Source organism: Struthio camelus, chromosome 17, assembly GCF_040807025.1.
Source record: "Struthio camelus isolate bStrCam1 chromosome 17, bStrCam1.hap1, whole genome shotgun sequence".
In the NCBI taxonomy this organism is placed as follows: Eukaryota; Metazoa; Chordata; class Aves; order Struthioniformes; family Struthionidae; genus Struthio; species Struthio camelus.
Genome location: NC_090958.1, coordinates 8,587,735 through 8,610,536, shown reverse-complemented (window position 1 = coordinate 8,610,536; position 22,802 = coordinate 8,587,735). Strand labels below are relative to the sequence as shown.

The following is a 22,802-nucleotide window of genomic DNA, read 5'->3' as shown; positions in this document are numbered from 1 at the left end:
CTTGACAATAAAATTTTTTCCTTGAAGAATCAGAGAAAGCGCACACAAAAGCAATTCAGCCATGTAAGGCAAGCTTGTAAAAGGCAGTGAGTATTTGTGGAAACTATTCTGCAGTCTTCGTTCAAATCTACGTATAATTGCTTCTCAAACTTTTCACTTAGCTCCCTCTTAATATGAAAAAAAAAAAACTTTAAAAAAAAAACTGTATTAGCAAGTAAAAACGCTCAAAGTGTTAGAAGTATGAATAAATTGAAATAATTTCACTTTACTGTATGAATAATTATAATAGATTTTATATTATCATACTTAACCAACTCCTTTTCTACCTGCATGATATGTGAAGGGAATTGAAGGGAATAGTTATACCTATTATCTTCAGTGATGTTCTATTCTTGTGCTGGTTTTGAGGGAAGGAATTGAGGTTTTGCTTTTGGTTTTTTACTGCCGTACCTTTCAGTAAGGTCTCGTCTGTTCAAGTTCTGGGTTCTGCAAACCGAGAGTAAGATTTCTGGGAAGTGCCGCTCCACAAACTGTGTCTGGTTGGGTTTTTTTTGTTTTGTTTTTTTGGTTTTTTTTTTTTGGTGGGGGGGGAGGTTTGTGCATTTTTCATATAGCTTAAAAGAAAATATTAGCATCTTCTTCCAAATCTACCTCAATAACATCTATCAACTTTTAATACTAACATGTTTTCCAGAGTTTGAAGTACCACCAATGGAATTTTTTTCTTTAACCACCATCTTTCTCATATTACAGTTTCCCCATTTCAATTAGTATAAACTCATAGAACGAGAACTGTGTAATCTCCTGTGTCACTTGACAATATTGTGATCTGTACCTTGATTCTATGACAAGTGATATTTGTATAAATAACAGACTAGATAGAAAGCACTGAAGTTGTTTCAGGTACTGCTATTGTTCACCTTGCCTCAGGGAACTGGCGAACAGCATATATTATATACAATATGCATGGATTTTAGGAAGCTTTCACCTTTTGTTAAACCTGTTGCAGTAATTATCAAAGCCAGGATCATATATTCTGCGTCTTTATAGAATACAGAAGCCCCTGATAAACATTTTTTTTTTCAAAAACAAAAGTTCAGGTATGCAGCTATATTGACACTATACAAGTCCAGTGTAAAATAAACAATAGTAAGGAAGGTCAAAGTTGGTCCCTTCTTTAGGGCAGTGGAACAGAGCTCTTCAGGGCAGAAGGAAATTCACGACAATGAGCTCTATGCTGCGGTAGACATCTCACGTAGAGAGAGCTTCAGCTCTCCCTTCCGCCGAGGGTGTTTGTGGAGGCAACTCCATTTTCTCCCAACCCATTTCCCCCCTTTATAACTTTAGGGAAATCTATACATGTTATCAAGAGTAGATGAAGTCGTCCTTGTTTATTCGCTGATGATGTGAAGTATTTAGGGGGGAAACAAAACAAAACACAACAACACAACTGTGATTTGTACCTCAAATTATTCTATGGGGAACTTGGTGGGGGGGGGGGGGAAGAGAGAAGAAAAAGAAAGTAAAGGAAAATGGAACTTCAAATAGACGGCTGCATATAACAAATGCTAACTGCAGCTTCAGAGTGGTGTCACACTCATACAGGCATTTGAAGTCCAATGTCCATCCAATGTTGTCATACAGATTAGAGCTCTTAAACACGCAGTATACTAAATTCTACTTAGGATGCCCTCTAACGAAACTCTAATATAGATGTGTCTGCTACACACAAACAGATAAGAATAGTCTAATTAGCAACAACAGTTAATGGTGGTTAGTAATCCAATATCACAAAGAACTGCCAAAATCAGATCATTAGACATGGTTGAAAGATGTAATCTTTCTGTAATCTTACAAAGATACAGTTAGATTCCAAACACTGTATAAAAATACTTTCTTAGGAAAATCTCCTCCCCAACCACACTTTAGTAATGAACTTGCTGTAAAAGAACAAGGGATGCGATGTTCTGAGTACTCTAGGAACTGATACTTGATGGACAAGCTCTATAAACATAACACAACTGAAGATACTTAAGGGAGTACAAGAGAAGAAGAAACATTGTAAGGTTAACTTTCTGATTTTCAGGGTACAGGTTTTAATTATTCCTGAAAGGCAGCTGTTTTCAAGCACAAGCATGGCAAGTTTAGGAACTATGAGATGATGGAATCACCATAAGTTCCTTCCCACAAATTCTCATCTCTTAAGCATCATGTTTTTATGAGGCTGTCAAAAATAATAAAAAAAAAAGGTTCAAATAAAATCCCATGCAGGTCAACTCAAGCAAGCTGAGTGTCATAGCAGACACACAGTCATATGTGCACGCTTTTACATATATATTTCCATAGTTACTATATCCATGTGCTAAGCAAACTGGAGACTAGCAATAGCATTAAAAAGAATTAAAAGAGGAGTAGTTATTCATTGGACAAGGCAAAGTAGCTATATAGCAGTCTTTAAAGTTTAAACTTTCCATAATTAAAAAAAAAATCAGATGTGTGTTCTTTAATAACTAATTTCAAAATATCTCAAATTCTACTTGAAAATAATAGGAAAAAATTGATTTCAACCAATATTTTCTCATTTCTCAAATGTTACTTGTTACTATTTTAGATTTAAGATTTCCCAAGACTTCCAACACATGATGTCCACATTAACCATCCCTGTACACCAGAATATCTACTCCCCCCACCCACCCCCCAAGTGATATTTGAAGTTGCACTTAACCAGATAAACCTGAATATTCACCAAAAGGCTTAAAATACCATCTCTACTGTCATGTCATTTAAGAAACTCCCATTTCCCAACAGTAACATGGAGGGAAAAAGAACCAACAACAACAACAACAACTATCCAGTGGGGAAAACTGCACAAAGAAAGGAACCATAGCTTCTGGCTTTTTACTACAGACGAGGGCAGGGGGGAGGAGGAAATCACATTTGGGGCAGACCTCTTTTCACATTTCCCGAGTGCCCAGAAGCGGGGCTGGGCCCTCAGGCATTCTTGCCTTCGAAACAAAAAGCCAAACACTGGGGGAGGGAGAAAGGGCGAGTGGGAAAAGAAAGGAAGATGCACTCACTGTTTGGTTATCTTCGTATAGCTTCAAGTCATATCCACTCAGCTCCACGCAGAAAATTATTGCTGTAACCCCCTCGAAACAGTGGATCCATTTTTTGCGCTCAGATCTCTGCCCACCCACGTCCACCATTTTGAAAGTCAGCTCTTTGAAGGTAAACTTATTTTCTACAATCCCTGTGGTCATGTCCCGAGAACGCAGAATATCTTCCACTGTAGGGATGTAGTCCAGTGCTGCAATCCTTTCTAGGTCATTTAAGTAGTATGCAGCATTATCCTCTAGGTGGTACTCATTGGAGCGGCAGAAACACTCCTGCACCCCAGGGTCTGCCCAGAGCCGTTTCATGACTCCCAGAAGCTCAGGGGTAATCTCGCCTTTGCTTTCAGCTGGGCCTGTCAGGGCAAAAAGCTGCACAGCATCATACGCTCTGTCAGGATTGTGAAATTCTATCTTAAGAGTGGCTAGAGCCCGAATGATACGTGTGAGGGAGTCAATTGCATTATAGATAATCAGAGGTTTGTATTCCTTGCAAGCCTCCAGGTTAAAGCCACCACTATGAATGATTTTCATTTGCTTTACAATAGTACTCTTCCCAGAGTTGCTGGTACCCAGGAGAAGGAGCTTAATCTCTCTTCGCTGTCGCTGACTTTCAGAGCGCAGGTGGCGGTCAATCCTACGGGACCGCCGCGCTGCCTCTTTCTCCTCAGAGCTTTGCCTACATCCCATGGTATAGCAGGCAGGCTGTTACAGAAGGGAAAGACCGGAGATTCGCTCGGTTTCTTTGTATCTCTGAAGACGACCAGCAGTGTCTTTCAGTTCTCGTGCCAGGTGCACCTCGTACAGAAAAAAACCTTATCCAATACCTGATGGTCCAAGAGGCCTGTACCACCTAATTCAGTCCCAGCAGGGGAGCAAAAACATGTAGATATGCAACCACAGAAATAGTCTCTTCAGTAGATCTCATGGCACTCCCCTTTACAGTGCATAAACAGTGGCACATTCCTGTTATTGAAAGGACACTTCCCTTTCCCACAGTTTGGCTAGATTGGTCAAATATTCTTTTCTGATCTGCATAATTATTTTGCTGCCTTCTGTCCAAAGGTAAGGAGCCGCACTTTCACCTTCTCTGCTTTAGTCCTTGTCTTTTAATTGTATTTTCTGGTTGCTGTGGTGATGCTGCTAGATAAAGCTGAAGATCTTTTCAATGGTGCTGTACTTGTTTTTGTTTCTCTTCCCCTACTTCTTCAGCTGATCCAGCTCAGCTCTGTAAATCTGCGCTTTCCACCTGCCAAACAACGAGAAAAGAAATGAATGAAATGAGAGTTCGTTTTCTTGCTGCACACCACTCACTTTTTCCTCTTCTTCTAGATTTCTGAACCTTTTATTATCCCAAACAGAAAATACAGATGGAAAAAATATGTAAAGAAAAGCAAAAATCTAATAACCCAGCAAAAACATAGGGACAGCTGAAGCTGGCAGACCTAAGAAAATGTGGTTTCTGAACAATGGTAAATCAAATCCCCTTTTCTTTCCAGCCTTCTGTGTTTTACTGTCTAAACCTACATGAAAACAAACAGTGCTGAGCTGTGTCCCAATTTCTCCCTCAGCAAGAGCTTATGGCACTGCTTTTACTGCACAGTCCTGTTCTGACTGGTTTTGCTGAAGTAGAAAATGAGACAGCCTCAACTACTTTTCCTGGTCTATTTATATCAATATATGGTACTCAGATACATGTCTTCCTGAGTTTTCTTTCATCTTTTCCTGACCATTTTGTTTGCACTGAACATTTAAGTAACTAAATTATGAAGGAAAAGGAGGGGGTTAAGTTTGCTTCGTTGTTCTGTGAAAGGTTTTATATAAAGAGATAGTTGCTGATCATTGCAGAAAACAGCAGCATACCTTTCTTCCCCTTGGAGGACAGTACTGTGGAACATACTACTTGTTTAATGAATAAAGTGATATACTAGCATAACAAACTTTGGTAAGCTTCTTTTCATAGCAAAGCTATTGTTATTAAGCCTCCTTTCTTCCGTTTTTACTACAGAAATTCTGAGATGCAGCAAAGGTGAATGGTGACTACAGGGCAAGTGTTTTTATACAAAATGCATAAGAAATGCCATCGGAAGAAAGGGCTAACAGCTTTTCAGTTAGAGTAATAACTCTTTCCTAAATTAAGGGTTAAGCATACTAGTTGGAGCTCTACAGAAGACAGCAACAGGAAGCAGTTACCCCTCACAGAGGAAAAAAACATTACTGTTAACTGATTGGTGAAAGCTTGCCTCTTTTACGAGGGGCTTGCTGCTCCCACTAAGCTCTGAGCACAGCGGGAACTACTCACACAGATTTCACAGCTTCCACTTCCTCATCGTATGATGGCCACAGTGCACGTCATTGATTGCAGGCCTGTTTTGGCACCTATTTTACCATCTGCTTCATTGTGTCTAAAGGGCCTTCGGCAAGAATTTAACCAGCTAAGCTATGTGCCATTGACAAGTCAAAACTTACTAAGGAATATAATTTTTGTTAAATTTAAATAAGACTAAGCCTGCTAACTTCCATTTTCAAACATGCCCTAGATGCGTTTGGAAGTTTTTCCTGCATGAACTTACTAGCATTTAAATGTAGACAGGACAAAGCACTAAAACATGCACTGAAGGGAACAATTCCACACTAGCAGGAGAAGGACAGAATGATCCAAGCTAGATTTTGAATCTCTAGGTTTAGTGAGAAAAGAAATTGCACTACAACTACTTGTAACCTCATGTACTTTGCTTTCTCTCTTTCTTCAGTATAGCTGCAGAATAGTTAGTGGGCAAGAGTTATTTCAGCGCTAAAAAACAGTCATCTCTGCTTAACTATTTGGGCAGGGAACACTGGATTTAATAATACTTCTTTTTCCTTCTCTCCCTGTTACCTACATCACGAGGTAAGATTCACTTATATAGATATACAGCAGGACAGGGATCTTATTCCTACTCTGATCGCACTGGTCTGTTTGAAAAATACAAGCTTGTGTTGTACATGATTTCTATTTTAACATGTGTAACATGTATAGCGTTAGTACATATACATGTTATCAGTACATCTTTTCTAGGATACTGTTTCCTTACTGAGAATGTCAACTCTTGTTTTTCATCTTGCTAAAAGTCATTATCAGTGATATCTTGCTTTACCCTCCCAGTAGGTGTCACTGTAGCAGAGGTTAATTACAGCAAAGAATAGTTTTAGCTAATGTTTAAACAATTTAAATTGAGATACAGCAGAAAGACTCAAGGGGGTTCACAGATATAGGTGAGGATAATTGTATCAGCTGCAGTACTGACAGAGGATTGTATGGTTGAAATAAAGTTCAGCTTTTTAATTTCTTAGCATCTTACATTTATTTGAAGAACCATCTTTCTTAGAACATTTATTCCAGGGTCAGGGAGGAATAACTGCTTTATCTAGGATTTTGTTTGTCAGTCAGGTGGTGGAACCACATGTAGTGATCTCAGCGCCTCTGTTTAGCGACAGATTCTGCTATTCTTGTGCTATTTATATATTAAATAATTGTCACAGTGGGCTATCCTAATCTTAGCTTCTGTATTCTACATAGCTTTCTCTCTCAACACATCTGAAGTAACTTACAGATCTCTTATTCGTGATGGGCTGACAGGTGGAAAGGTAGAGTCTGCGTGGCTGCTTTGGGACCTGGGGTCCCTACTGGTGTGCATCTCTGGAGCCTACAATTATGCAATAGCGTCGTGGCATTGGGCAGGTTCTTGCAGAGCAATATAGCCCTTTTCTGCACAGTTTCCAATACATATATGTGAAGGTATCTAGGAATGTGAAGTACGGACATACAAAAGGAGAAACAATTGTGACAATTAAGGTTGATCTGCTAACATCAGAGGAAAGGTATATTCAAGACTGGACAGAGTCAACAGATGACAGTTTTACATTTTATTTCCTAAAGTTTCCTCTGATGTTAACCCAGAACAGTTTAGCTTGCTATCATTCACTCTTAAATACTGATTCTATATTTATCTTAAAAATCCCTTCCTAACTCTAACCCTGCTTAAAGGAGATATATAGTTGAACAAGTATAGATATGGATAAAACTCATGACTACCAAGATAAGTCAATATAGGTCAGGATTGGTACTGCTGTACAGAGGAGGGCATCATATTGTAATTGTTTGCAGCAATAATTATTCATCTTCTCTGGTTACAAAATTCCACACTAGAACTCCGAGTACAAAAAAGCTGAACATTCAGAAAAACAGTATATGAAGTGTACTGAATAAAAGGTGCTTCAATGTCCCACTCATTCCTGTCAATCCTTTAGATTCCAGAACACTATAAACATACGCATTTTCAGAACAGCAGCTTGTACTCTGCTCTGCAAAAATCTCCAATACAGTATTTCAACTTCACCTCTTCTTTCTTACAGCGCTATTTAAATCTGCTTTAACACCTGCCCATAAATCCATCCAAAATCTGCACGTATGAAATTAATTATACTAGAACAGGCCTCTTACAGTAACCAGTTTCAAAAGGGAACCCTGTCAATCTTATTCCCAGTTGTTTTAAACTAATTATACAGTCAGTACATAAAGTGACTTCTTCATGACAGTTCAGAGTGCTCACCTATCTTCTCAGCCTGTATAGAGTGAAGTACATGGGCAGGCTTGTAATTTAAGCGTTTCAGGTACCTTAAACTAATAGAGGTCTGCGTCCTTTCTTCTAAATGCACTATGTATTGCTGTTATCTGGCTTAAAAACTCTAAAAAGAGTCTCAACAACAGCTATATTTATCTCACTTCCCTTTGCACTTCAGAAGGGCATTAACATATTATGAACGCATGAAGAACAGATCAATCAGCAGAATATTAAAATAGTAGCATACATGTTAATGGCATGGTAATGAATACAACCTTACTTATTCTACTGCATCAAAGATATGGACAGGAAACCATCCAACAAAGTGAGGAGCTATACTTTCTTCACATAATTAGCTTTTTCCAATGGTCACAGGAGATGAGAACTAGGAGCCGAGGAAGCAGTGTTTCTCAATGAGTGACTTTCTGGCCATGCAGAGAGAGTGAAATGACTATATTATATATTGGACCAAATTCTTATTTTATTATACCAAAATTAGAGTTAACTCCTTTAATCATGCGTATTCTGACATGTTCAGAACACTTTAAAACCAGTTTTGCTTTACGTTCTCATCCTCAGAGGTTTCATTTTCACATTATTGACCAGACCACTGGTCCAACCCTTTGTGGCATTATCTTTGCATCTCAGTGACCAAAGATGAAAAATTTTGCTAGAAGCACATATGGAACCGTCTCTTTTCTCCCCCTACATTTGCAAGAATCAAGAGAATACATATTCCTTCTTAAACATCAGTAATTATGATAAATCTGGAGATTTTATATCCATATAAAATGAGCAAATCTTTTTTAAACCATATGTTCTTGGCCTCAGCAATTGCCTATGACAAACAGTTTGGTAGAAAGTCATTTTCAAGGAGAAAGATTATTTTTAGACAGCTTGTATGTTCTATGGAGTATTTCTGTTGCACATTTCTACAACATGGACATTCAGATGTGTCATTCATACCCCGCGTTTTATTACGTATCAGCTATCATGCTTGCAATTCATTCATATGTTTATCACAGAAAAGGATGGAGTAATACTTCCATATTGCAAAAAGCACCATTAGGTACATAAACATTATGTTTTTGCAAATGAGTTTTACCGTACTGAATTTCCATTTTCTTGGCATCTAGTCATTCCTATTGTATACATTCCCAAGATATTTGGATACCACTGTTTCAAGGAGAAATACGAGGCGATTACGTTATTGTTTTATAAAGCAGAGTAGTAATGATACCATTTATGAATAGTTTACCACAATAAGAAAATTTGATTTAAATAAGTTTTCCCACATATACTGTGAAAAGCATTTCCACATCCCATCATTACATATGACAAAAAAAGTAATAAAATGAAATAAAATAGCTGCAAAGAAGAGCTCATTTAGAGCAGAACATGCGACTGTGACTGACCAGCTCAATACATTAATGAATATGATTTGCTATTTGTGGGAGAGTACATGTTTTAATTTTAGACCCGAAGTGTTTATATCCAGACTGGAGTGTAGTACAGCTTGGATGACTACATAAAGTTACATGCATTCTCAATACGTACATATTGGCTGTCTGATTTCCTTATGACATTTACACACATTTGTGCAGAAACGCTTCAGAGCCCTGCAAGTTCTGCTGCTGACCCTTCCTCCTCTGTATTCAGATTTGATTTTGGGGAGTGAGGAGGAATATTCCCCTAGAATTCATGAATTTAAGTTCACTGGCACTGAAGTAGCTAGAATGAGGTGTATGTGCTAATCAAGTCCATTCTCAATTTCACAGTTTGTGTTATCACTTTTTAACCATCTAATTCCTACTTTTTTAAAGCTTTCACAGATTTTTTTTCTAAACTTTTGTGTAACTACATTTTACTGTCTTGGCTACATAAAGATGAAATTCCTATCACCAGTTTTACTTTTTCTTGAAACACAGAATATAGGAAAATAAAGCAGTCTAGATTTTCTTGTATTTTTTAGATCAGATTTGATATTAAAAATACAAGTGTTTAATGACTGCAAGTTTCTAATTAGAAAAAAAAATCTTTTCGGTTACCTTAATAGAAGGCCCTATCAATTCCTTTCACTAAGTACATTTCTCTCTAAACTTTGTTCAAAAACCTTAATCTTTGAGTGACCACATTATATCATATATGTGCATCTAAACTAACATATCTGCCCTCCACTGATAATTGAAGCTGCTCAAAATGTTAAGAAACTGTCATTAGAGAGAGAGGTCTAATGATACATATGGGCTACCTTGTGATGACTAAAATAGGGCATGTTAATTTTATTTTGTGGGAAGAACTAGCCAAATCCCGTGTTAACAGAGGTCTACTTCCATTATCGAAAAAGTAACGCTAGGAAGTTCATTTTTGGGGAGGGAAGGATACTTGAGCAAAATTCTGCACTGATGTATTATATAAATTTGTTGAAGCCCATTTAACTGAGCAGGATGTGTGCTACTAGCACACTCTTCTTCCCATACTTTTATAGCCAATAAAAACCAGTCATTCCTATTGCTTTCCTGTCTACTATTACTCGTTGCCCTGGCCCAGTCGCTTCAGTCTTTCTCCAACTGATCTGTGTCTTTGCAATAGTAGACCCTTAAACCCTTGTTTCAGCACATTCCCAGCTAACTTAAGGGTAGTGGGGGGGAAGGTTGGGGAACCCTATCAGCTTCCCTAAGGAAAGATGTACTGAGTATTCTCATGCTGCATTAACTACTGGCACTTTCCTATGGAAAGCAGAGTTGAAAGATGTTCCCTCACCAAAGATTTTATTGAGAGGAGCTGGCTCCTAGGCTGAGGGTAATACCAGTGAGGGTTACTTGCACAGTGAATATAGAGATGGTGCACGCAGCATGCTGCTAGCAGCAGGACGTTCAGCTGGCACTGTAGACATACCACTATACTCTATCCCAAATGCAAGTGCTACTAGTAGTCCCATGTTTAGCTTAACCCTCCCCACACACAGAGCTTTAGGAGCCAAATCTTACTCAGTTCTCTACACCAAAAACATTCTAATAAGCCAGGTCCTGCCTATAATTTTTCCCAGTAGAACATAATTTAAGAAAGTGAAGTGAATTGCAGAGTTGGGGCAAAACTTTCCATCGCAGTTTTAGATATGGCTGCCAGCAATCTCAGTTACATGATGCAGTATCCAGTATTACAGAACGTATAGTACCAGAGAAAAAACAACTTACCTAAGCACTACTCTTTTCCCAGCTTACTAGTTCTGACTCCTTGCTTATCTACCCTCAGAAGTTGGACTGGTTTAAATGGGATGCTGCACTGAAAATTTAAAAGTAGCAGAACTGCCTATTTGAGCACTTACCCATGTAGAAGCAAAACAAACAGAAGCAAATCTAGCAAAAAGTAACAGCACACCCCTAAGACTTGCAAGTGGTAAGCTAAACCAATGTAATCAGAGTTTCCAGTGACTGTTCATGTCCACAGAGGATTCCAGGAATTTAAATATGGCACTTCAGCAAAACCTCATTTTCACAGGTTTTACTTTCAATCACATCTTGCACTATTAATGGAAAGAGAAGAGACGTGGGGGAATACGATACGTATCAGGAAATCCCCATGATAGTAGAACTCGACTTCCTCAGTAAACCAAGCAGACACAGCTTTGAGAGGAACTGAGGCTAATAAGGAACGGGGAAGTCAGTTCAGGAGAGCAACCAGAAAGAGAGGCCCAAACATTCATGCATATAAATGGAAGGTTGAAATAACTTTATTCTGTAATAAGTGGACTCTAATCACCGTATGATAAATAGTAAAATAATTTATGCGAAGTTGTTATTAAAACAGTGGCCACAGATATCCTCCTAACATTCTCCTTAGATAACCACTTAAATCTAAAGAAAGGAGAAGAACTAAAAGCTTATGAAGAAAAAAAGAGATTACAAAACAAGACTGTATGATTTTCTCTTAATGAATCATACACAGAGTTGATTGTCAGCCAACTGCAACAAAAAGTAGTAGAGTCTTATTTACATTGCTGTTTTCAGTTGCTTAAAGCCCTGGGAAACCATTTTCACTGAAAATATCTGCATCACATACCTACCTCTAAATAAATGTTTAGGCTAGGGCATTTCTGAACACAGCACTTGGGAATTGTTTTGTCCTCGCTGAAAGAAATTGAAAGTTTTTCTTTAAAAATCATGCTGTGCATCCAAACTTAGAGCCAGGACATGAAATTCAAAATATGAGCTTTATGGTATGGATGTGCCTCTTGCCATTCTCACAAAACAGGAAGTTTAACTTGGAGACTTTTGAAAATTTTAGTTTTAGCTAAATTAGAGAACAATTCAATTTCAGTAAAGGACTTGTTAGGTAAGGGTAATTGGACAGGCATTTCTAGCTAAGGCAAGGAGAGAAGAAACAGGAAAGAAAAGATTTTGTACTAAGGAACATCCGTAGTCTTCGTCCACTAGAACACCTTTCTCTCCAAAGCCAGGAGCATAGCGCAAAGTTATTGAGCCTAATGATTCATTTTCTGTCTGCAAGTGTTTGTGGATTTCACTGGCATTCCCTCTATCTTTCCACACATAGGATAAAAATCTACTGTTGGTGTTGTTCACTCTTATTGAATGCAAGAGTTTCAACGTTGCAGATGAGCTGCACAGATATCGATATAATATCATATGATAGAGTTGTTTATTTTATTTGAAAAAATCTTTTGGGAAATTTAGGATATGTTAGAAGAGCATTAAGGATGAATGTTCAAGTACTCAAAAGCCATATGTACAAATTAGAGCAAAGATTTTATTTACATATTTATACACTATAATCCATCCAAAACACAGGATGGATCTGATCTAATAATCAAACAAGAGGGTATAGCAAAGGAAGCCGTTGTCTTTTGTGGCTTGTTTGTCACAACAGTTAAAAATGTGTGTATCCTATTAGTCGGATGACTGAAGAAAGAAGTGATGATGTCATGATTAGAGCAGCTGGAATGTTGGGCTGGACTACTGGCTTCTGCCCCTCTGTCACAGTAGTTGTTTGTGATGTGAATTGATGAGCTTAAGCTCATCTTTTCAAAGATGACCACTGCTTGCCATTTTCATTTCTTAGATACCCAACTTGAGATCCTATTTGCAACTAGAGAAAATACCAAGCTTTATATATAATTGGCATCAATGGTGGCTGTGTTTTACATATTCAAATACTATGTGATGCTCTGCAGCCTTAGAGAAAAAAATCCACCTGATCTTGGTTCATGTCTATCTTAAAAAAATGGGGCCTCATCTCCCCTCTACCTCCCAAGGCATTGAAAAGATAAATTCATGTTTGTGTAATATATATCATAATGAAAATAATAGCAAACCCAGTGCAGAAGTTAATATTCACAGCACAGTCTGGCTAAAGTACAATACATGTTAAGATGAGGACCACGCACAGAACAACCAATACCGAATACCAAAAGCTATTGAATAAGGAAAGGGATTTTTAAAGGAAAGTCAAATTAGGTAATTAAAAACTGAACTAAGGCGTACACACAAACAGGTGTATGTGCACGCTGGAGGATAATCAAGGTTACCAAGGAAGGTATTAGGACAATGATACAATTTAATTCAGAAATCATACGTCCAGGGCAGGGGATGAGGGAAAGGGCATTGACCAAAGCTAGTGCTGTGATGCAAGCTCCCCATTATCACTAGCACAGACTGCTTCCAGCATACTTTCCAGAAAGATGGTTGGCAATCTGCTGATTCTCACTGTGATTCTTGCAGAAATACTCAGATGTGTGCCTTAAACCTAGGCCCAGCAATCAGAATTGCCACCTAGGGATACATAGCAGAATGAAGTTTTATAAGGAAGTATTGGAAAACACAGATAAAATGACTTGCTGCTATTACTTGTAATCATAGACCTATATGTATATAATCCAGACATAACCGATAGGCTTTCTGCAGTGAGATATTGTAATCTATTATACATCCACTAGGGTTAAACATCACATCTTCCCCTATTGTTTGGGAAACATCCAACATACTTCAGGCAGTATCAAAATACAAGTTATGCTAGTCAGTGGTATCCACTAGATAAATATATCACTCGGTCAAGATTTAGGGTGCAGATTTGATCCAAGATTTAGGGAAATATAAGAACTTATAAAAACAAAGAATTCCGTACAAACCAAATATTCAATCCCTGCTTTTGTAAAGCCAAGTTGTGCTATTTAGTTAACAGAGCTGAAGTTTGCACCAGCTCATCTAAGATCAAAACACATTAGAATACAATAAACTGTTAGTTACTCTTTTTTTTAACTGCAGACACCCCACTTAATGCTGTAGAGATTTGATGCTTCCCACTTTCTGAATTAATACCTGCACACTATCAGCACTTCATAGGCATTTAAATCATGACCTGTTTTAGCAGCTCTAGACGAGCACCAATTAGTGTGAAACAGTGAGAGGGGGGAAAAAAATAGCAACACAACCAGTATGTAATACCAACAGCTTCTTGAACAGAAGAGAAAAAGAGAGTTCTCTTCTGAGCTGCGCTAAGCTCAGAAAAGCTAGAGTAGCGTCAGTGACTGCATGTGGAGTTGCCTGTGCTTCATAGCGATTTAACTAAGACCAGCATCTCCCTCAGCTGTCATTTTAGAACTGACCTTTACACTTCTATAAAGAATGAAATATTACAAGAATATTACCATGGATCTCTAACAGGTGTGCAGAAAAGCCTGGCTGCTAGACAAGGGAGTAGGGAAATGACACACAGCAGCTGCTTTAGGGATGTACAAACAACAGATTAATTTTAAAAAATTGGAACAAAGCAACAAACAAAAGCAGTACTCGGGCAGTGCCAGCATCGGTGCTTTGTAAGCACCTCAGGTGATGACAGTAGTGTAGGCTATGGCTTCATTAGGGTTGCTTTTTAGTATTTGTCATGTATTACTGTAGTTCTTAGGTGGGCCATTCATGAATTAAGACTCATATACCAAGTCTCCACTATAACCACAAAAAAAAAAGGATTGCTGGTCCAGGGATCTTGCAGAACTTAAAAAGGTGATTTTACTACATAAAAAAAAAAGCTAGTATACATTAAGTTTGGTCATGAACATAGTAGCAAATTTGCTATTGCTCTCCCAACCTTATTACACACAATATCTTATGAAACATAAGGAAACTTGTACTTAACTCAGCAAAAGCAAGCTTAAAAGAGAGAGTTGAAACAGGGTAACAATGTAGCCTCGTAAAAGGATGTTTCTCTTGTGATGTATGAAAGGCCCAGTACAAAAGCAGTAACATGCTTGTTTTAGACTGTTCCAATAACAGATATGAGCCAATCATAGGTCAAAAGCAGAATCTCAGTAATAAGAATGTGAGATTCAAAGATAGCACCTACAGCCCCATCAACAGGCAAGGAAGAGGTGCTGCACTAAGTGGGACCATGGAAACAACACCGGTTTTATCTGTGTTGATTGATAAAACAGTATCTTTGAGATACTATATGGAAATAAATCAGCACAGTTCTGCTTGAATATTAAGAGAAAGAACCAGAGAAGAGGCAAAGATTAAGACAAAGAATGAGGGAAAATAAAAACACAGAAGCTGAGATAAGACTTCTGGGGAGAATTGAAAGGGTATATGAAGACAGAAGCCAATAAACTTCCATATCCATGAAAAGAACAGGGAAGAGATGGAGACAGAAAAAGGAAAGGCAAGCTGAGAAGAGAGTACAAACACATCATACTATGTCATGTTGGAAGAAATCAGCAAAAGCTGTGCAGGAAGGCAAGACGACTGGTAGGAAAGGGTTGAGGAGTCATTCAGAAGCTGTAAAGATGGGCTTGCACATACAGAATTCAATCACTCTAGAAGGGAAAAAATAATAATAATAAAATAAATCCATGGTGGAAGAAGTCAGCTGGTTCATCAGATTTCTGCCAAAATGGTTTTGCTGGAGATAAGCCATTCCTGCAAGCAAATCAGGACTGGCAGTTGACAAGATAGACGTTGCAATGAAAGAAACTCCTTTGGAAGGAGGAAAGCAAAAACATGAAAATCAGTTGCAGTAGTGATCAACACTGAAGTCACAGAAAGGTTGAACGAGTGCCTGCAAGAGCATGGCAGGGATGGATTGGCAATGCGATAGTTAAAGCTGGGAACTAAGCAACAGAAAACAAGTAATGTTTCACAGAGACCAAATCAAGGAAACCTTGGTGAATGGAAGGACAGAAAAACAGACATAGGTTGAAAAAGTAGAGTATGCTAGAGCAGCAGGTTATCAACATGAGGTGAAGTCACAGAAAAGGAGTATAGGGGACTTATGTGAAGAGAGAAGAACGGTGTAAAAGGAGTTCAGAGACAGTATAGCTCATGGGAAGGATGATAGGAAAGAGCAGCATGACACAGGTAGGACATCACAGAGCTGATCAAAATGGAAAAGAGTAGAAAAGGAAAGCAGGATTATGAAAGAATAAAGCCAGTAATCCTTATGATGGTCTAACCTAGGGAAGGGCATAAAGAAAACTCAGCAAACATGAGGCCTCACCGCAGGAGACAGAAGTGGATAAAAATGGTGTTTGTAACATAACAAGAGAAATAAGGGAAGAAAATGCGTAGAAGGATGTGAATATCATCCTAAGAGAGAGGCAGGGCTATTATCAGTGATGAATTTGGTAGGTATAGAGAGATTTCCACCCTTGGGCCACATATAAAATTTATCATACGGACAGTATCAGAAGGGAACTGTGGATTTCCTAGGTTCCATCTTAGCAACTCAAGTTAGACATGATTTTATCCACACAAGGGGAGATGAGGAGTGGAAGAAGTATTAGACCACAGTCCAGAGCAAAAAAACCCAAGAGGCTAAACAGAATCCACAATGCTTTCTGAAGTGTGACTCATGGGAGAGGATGTACATGCTACCAAGCACAGATTACAGCTACAGCCTACGCCTGGTCTCATTCTGCTTCTCTTTTGAAATTTAGAAGCTTTGACAGCCTTACAATCCTTCTGCAAGAGCTTCAGCAAGTGCATTTCAGACAGCTGAGCCATTACAGCAGTTGCTCTCTTTCTCTAATTCAAAGAGCCTTTAAAAACAAAACAAAAACAAAAAGAACCCCACTGATTTTGAAGAAAGTTGTCTATACTCTGCTTTTGATAGGAAATTACTTTGGGTCCAATCCAAAAAGACAGATATACACCACAAAACCCAGCTCTGCAACCAGAAACATTTAACATACAAGCATGGTATTGTACAATGGCTAATTAGTTCCTGGTTTCAAGATCTAGACTAGTATTTTTTTTTTTTTACAACATTTTGCTTTGCCCTTGAAATGCACTAGCCCAGTTGCAGCTAGCTTAGATAACTGTATACAGCACTACCTTGCACAGAGTAGATGCGTTGCTTGGTGCCTCTAACAGAATTTAAGCAAACTTCAGTTGTCTGAATGGTCAGCGTCCAAGTTGTCTGTAATTCTACCTTCTCATCCTCCCTAGGTACTTAGTAGCTCCTGAACCCTGAAAAGCCTCTATAGGCACATACCTTGTTGGTCTGAAAATTCTTAAGTAAAGGACATGCTTTCCCCCAAATTGTCCTTATTTAAGCTGCTAGATGCCTAACTCCTTCCTAAATTGCACAGGAAACCAAAGAGGTGCCTTCGGTCCCCTGGCAGACTCATTTCTCTACACTGGCATAAAGCACACCTATCACCCCAATGATACAGGATGCGGTGGTGTGTTTAGGCTAGGGAGAGCCACCTTCGTCCTTTCTGCTGGAACTGGGTCACTGTGCAAGAAGGAATATAAGAAATCTGGGACCAGAAGGAGCAATTAAGTGAGCACGAGTCTGCTGCTTGACAGATTAATCAATAGCTAGACAGGCATAACAGAAAATATATTAACGTCAGCTCATTTTGCGCATGAATTAGTACTACAAATGAGTTTAGTCTTGGATGATAAAGGACTCGTTCTGTCTTAAATTCAGTTCCAAATTTTCAACTATCAGTAGATCCACTCTCTCTCTTGCAGATTAGGTATGCCTTGCTGGGATATTTTACTGGAGGAAACCTCTACATATTTTTTCCTGCACAAGACTTCACTAGAACTAAAGCTTGTCACGTCATTTGGATTATACAAATCAAAGAGCAAGAGAATCCTCAGTTATCTAGAAATAGTCCTCCCTCTCTCCTCCACAATTTTTCTAAACTGTTTTTTTGTACTTAAGATCAGAGATTGATGATTTGCTCTTACCATTATCTTTATTCAATTTAAAAGTGACCTTATGGGCTGTCAATATAGAAGTTATCCGTTGGTCTTTCTAATAAATAAAGTCTTTAATAACTAACTGTAATCAGAAAAAGCTTGAAAGGTCCCGCATTTTTCATGACAAGCCTGAAAGCTTATACTGTATCCTGTAAATTGTTTTCTAGGGTTTCAGTCTTGCACTACAAAGCTTTATTGTTTTTCAGTAAGCAAAATAAAGCTGAACGTTTGCAGTTACTTTCACTGGATTTTTAATCATTTGCTGTATCACTCCACGTCATGCACTGCACTCAAAAAATGGTTTAGTCATTCAAAAGATAAAAACGCAGTCAACATCAGCATGTTCAACACGTGCTCGAGTAGCACTCCACACACCGGAGCTGAAAGGCTATTGCCATGAATCTCCACGTTTCCTAGTAATCACCTTTCCTTTGCAGTTCTGTATAGACGCATACAAACTAAGTTCTTTTTCACTTACGGTGAAGTGCAGAGGCCTTGGTATCATGATGCATCAGCTGCTTTAGCCCTCCACCAACATACCTCAGGAGAAAAAAAAAAAAAATAATAATGATAGCTGCTGCCATAAGGGACCTAATATTCTTTTCAAGGATTGGCAGGTACTAGGATTTCCCTTTAGCCTGTCTTGTGTCTCTGCTTTGTAATCCCCCCTCCCCGAACAATCACACCTTCCTGACGTCGCAGCTGCAGTTACTGACCCACATGCCTGCCACAATGAGCCAGAGTCTCAGCTGCTCTGTGCTGACTCCAGCAGCTCCTGACCAGTGGGATCATGAAGATCCCTGCTAGCTTCTTATGTTAAACATACTTTGAATGTTGGAGAGAACTGGGGAGGTTAAATTTTTTTCATTCGATTTTAAGAATTCATTTTATAAGCAAAGTGGATACAGATAAAAAGAGAGAAGGGGCTGGTTTAACTATCTAAAGAGTCTGAGTGCTCAGTTTATCCACAGAAAGCAGTTGAAACAGCAGCACAAGCATCTTTAGAAATACTCCCAGTGTGCTTTCACAGCTCATTACCTGGAAAGAGCTAAATTTCTTAAATAAAGTCAGTTTTTATTCTTATTAAACCTTGTTTCTCTACTGAGATAAGGAAAATTTCTAGTTGGCACTAAATGAGATTGTAATATGAGCTAGAGGAAATCCATTTAAGTAGTTGTACAGAAATGGCAGCTTACGATAATATAGCATGAAGTAACACTTTGGGGCGAGAACGTTTCTAGTTCCTCCTCAGCAGAATAAATACCACTGCTGACAGTATGTCATTGTGGTTGTAACCATTCCATTAAAGGAAGGCTTTCAGTTGACTTCAGTGGGGATTGAAGTGAGCCTGTATCCTGTTTTGAAAAGGATGAAAATAAACGTAGTGGTTTGTATTCAAAAATATTGCAGGCAGGATACTAAATTTTCATCAGTAAAACTGTTTGCACTGCTAGCACTGAAGTATTTAGCATATGATTCACACTCTTCTTCTGTATGGATATCCACACTAAAACAACGCACATAGAAATCTTTAATAATAGCAGACATGAAACTGAATAGTCAAAGTTTCAGCTGTTTCTGTATGATCTCATCATTACTGTGTTATTTGTAGATACTGAAGCATGATCATTATCATATTGTGTTTTAAAGTTAACTTCTATCTATACGCAAACATTCTGAGGCTGACCTCTGTTGGTATTCTACTATGTATAAATATTTGTTTAGAGGTCTAGTCTATATGGTAAGTACAGAAGACAAACTTGACTGTACAGATTTTGTCCGAGTTATCCTATTTTTAAGTCTGTAAGTAGTTATCTTTATCACATGCATGTTTCAGGTTTGGGAAAGATGGATTCTTTTGTTATTAGAGGGAAGCCAAAAGCCAACCTGATTTTCTCTTGTTGCATCTTTTGTTATTTTTCAGTTGTGCATTGTAACCAAACAACTATCACTAGTATTGGAATAGGGCAGGCAATCGTAGCTGCAGATTTTGTAACATGTACTGATGATTCACTCAGTGTTCTATTAACACTGCAACTACTCACATCATATGGTTTTGAGGTAATTACTATTCCTATTCAAATCTGAGTTGTATACAAGTATATCTTCAGCATTCAAATTTTTTTCCCCCATTACAAGTTTTTTATTCCCTCTAGTCCTGCTAATTCCCTCACCATGCAACCATTTCTGCATTTTCACTAAGACTGGTGACAGCATCTACACTTATACCTGAAGTTCCGTCTGCAAATAATCTGTCCTCCTTTTGTTGTACTAATTCTCCTAAGTTAGGGAGAGAAAAAGATTCCTTTTTTTTTTCGCTCTTCAACTGGTATTTTCTTCTCTTTTTTAAGGTACCTAACTCTCACCATTTTGTAATCCTTCATATTTCACTCATTTTATTTAGAATAGGCTCTTGAGTCAAATATTGAGAACTTATAGGTTAATTTATGATGCTACATACATGATCTACTGCTACTGCTAACAGTAATAAAAATTATGGTCTTGCATCACTGTTCTGCATGAAACATTTCTAGCAGCTTAAATGAAAGCCAGGTAAATGCACAACTGCAGCCATACAGTACAAGTCTTAACAGCAGTATTTCAAGTGGTTGTTCTTGCCTTTTGTTCTTTTTACTCTTTACTCTTTTACTCTAGTGACATCTCTTCTCGACTCAAGGAGCTGTCGCACTATCTAAAATTATCTTAAAGCTGAAAGGTGCTAATCTAGCCTTTAGTTTATTCATTATTCAGCAGTACATACTTAGTAATTCACTCCTCATTTTAGTATTACTGGGAAAAGTTGTTTGCAGTACTACTGTATCATACTACTAGAATGGCATACACATATGAAATTCTACCACTGATAGGAAGCCTTAGCTTTCTAACTAAAATTAGTGGTGTATAGTTAGTATAGTGCATGCACTTCACACATATAAGTGAAAAAGGAGCTGTGAACCATTCTATTTTTTTGCTCATTAAACATCAGCTGCTGATGCCTTTGCAAAAACAATTGTGAAAAACAGTCACATATCTGGGGTAAGAAATAATACATGTGCTGAGGTTAAACAGATACTCAGAACATATATACACCTCAGTGTAGAGGTCATGCACAAATTTCTAATAGTGCAAAAGATACTGCAGCTAGATGCATTCCAGCTTCCATATTAGTTCTAAAACCACACAGCAGATTTACCATCGGGAGGCCAGGAGCCATGATGCACAGCAGAACAACAGTTCATCTTCAACTATGTTAAAAAAGTATGAGGACACCTCAGAAACCAGTCAGATAACTCAAGTAGCAAGCAGGATTTATGCCTTCAATAATCTATTTTTAAGTACCCCTAATTAAATATTACACAAATTCTTTCCAGGTAACTACTTGTAGGTTTCCAGGATAATTGTGATTAAAAGTATATATTTTGGTAGAGTTCATTGACAGCATACCTCAAGACTTTTAAATTGAAATGCCAGAGTTAATGTTGTAGCTAGGAAGAGATGACAGAGGTACTAACTAACAGGTACTAACACCTTCTGTGACTTCTAAACAGTTTTGGTCCCTTTTCTGCTGCAAGGCTGAAAAATTCCTCATGGGATAGAAGTAACAAGAGAATAACTCATTATCAAATACCAACACAAAATTCCAGGAATCCCATAAAACAAGGCACATAACATACCTTACCTATCAAGCCTAGGAAGACATCTGATAAAGTATCTTCTCACCTCCAGCAAAAGCAAGCAAATGAAGGAACTAGCTAAACAGTTCACTGTTGCCTGATTTTTTGGCCCAACCCAGGTTAAAGCAATTTGAATTTTGTTTCAATTTCTATCAGCTGGCAGCAATCCCTTCAGATTCCACGCCACTGAAATACACACGCACTACACAACCTCCATCTCCTCCCACCAAAGTATCTTTGGCATTAGGTACTTCAAGATTAATACTAAGAGCAACTTGTGTCATCTCTTGGCCCACTGAAAACTCGGCACGTTGGGGAAACGTCCGATAGAAGTTTCAAGTAGTTTTACGCTTTTAGGGTACAGGAAGAGCATAGAAGTAGCATACTAAGACAGTAGTTTGTCATCAGAATACTGATTGTGTCCCCTTGACTTTTTTGAGACTTTTTTGTCAGTCCCTACCAAGGAGATACAATTTCAGTTTGTGTTTAGGTTTCTCAGGTCTGCCAGTAATTAGTGTAAAGGGGTGCTCTGTATAAAAATAACTTTGACTGTCCCTCTCTGTCTTTTATAGTGGTTGCAGGAGGTAGCTCATTGACAATGGTAACATTTCTAAAGGTTTTTGTAAAAGTTAAAAGGAAGGACAAAATCCTAGAAATGTTGCCCATCTGCATCATTTTCTGAAATCCTTTAATCTCTGCCCTCTACTGTATCCTGCTGACCTCTGTTTGCCATAAGGCCTGCGACCAGTCCTAACACAAGCTGGAGAAATGATTTGTAGTGAAAATAGCATTTCATATGAATTATTTAACTAGATAACTCTGAAAAAAATGCAGCCTTTTAAATTACGTTTTAGAGAATATAGAATCTATAGTGGGTGATCATGGCAAAGCAGATGCAGGCATCAAGTAAACAACGAAATTGATATGCTCTTAATTTGATCAAATATAAATCTTCTTAACAACTTAGGCAAAGGTAGATAATAAAAAGCATGTCTAAGATAAATTCCATTTGCATATCGTATCTCATTGCTGGATGAGAACAGTGCTGCTATAGATTGACAGTATTCCATCTGGCCTCCTTTAACACAATATTTACAAGCACTTTACTGTTTTCTCAAATTATCATGTTTATATAAGCTTTAGATGAGTTAGGTGACCAAATCTTAATTGATAAAGCATAAGAATATTAAA

General features: G+C 38.1%; 2 protein-coding genes across 6 annotated transcripts in view; one reads left to right on the top strand and one right to left on the bottom strand.

Annotated features, from left to right (window-relative positions):
- Window positions 1-22,802, top strand: part of RSPH14 (radial spoke head 14 homolog) — a 109,773-nt gene that overhangs the window by 60,736 nt on the left and 26,235 nt on the right. The gene's annotated exons all lie outside the window — the stretch shown is intronic.
- Window positions 1-22,802, bottom strand: part of GNAZ (G protein subunit alpha z) — a 77,896-nt gene that overhangs the window by 47,020 nt on the left and 8,074 nt on the right. For 2 of the 4 annotated variants that reach the window (XM_009687419.2, XM_009687420.2), the window contains exons 3-4: window positions 18,416-18,477; window positions 3,078-4,359 (exon numbers count right to left, since the gene is read on the bottom strand). In XM_009687419.2, the coding sequence (XP_009685714.1) occupies window positions 3,078-3,800 (723 nt within the window). In that variant the 5' untranslated portion in view covers window positions 3,801-4,359; window positions 18,416-18,477. The remainder of the gene's footprint in view (window positions 1-3,077; window positions 4,360-18,415; window positions 18,478-22,802) is intronic. The other 2 variants (XM_009687422.2, XM_009687418.2) reach the window with 1 other exon arrangement.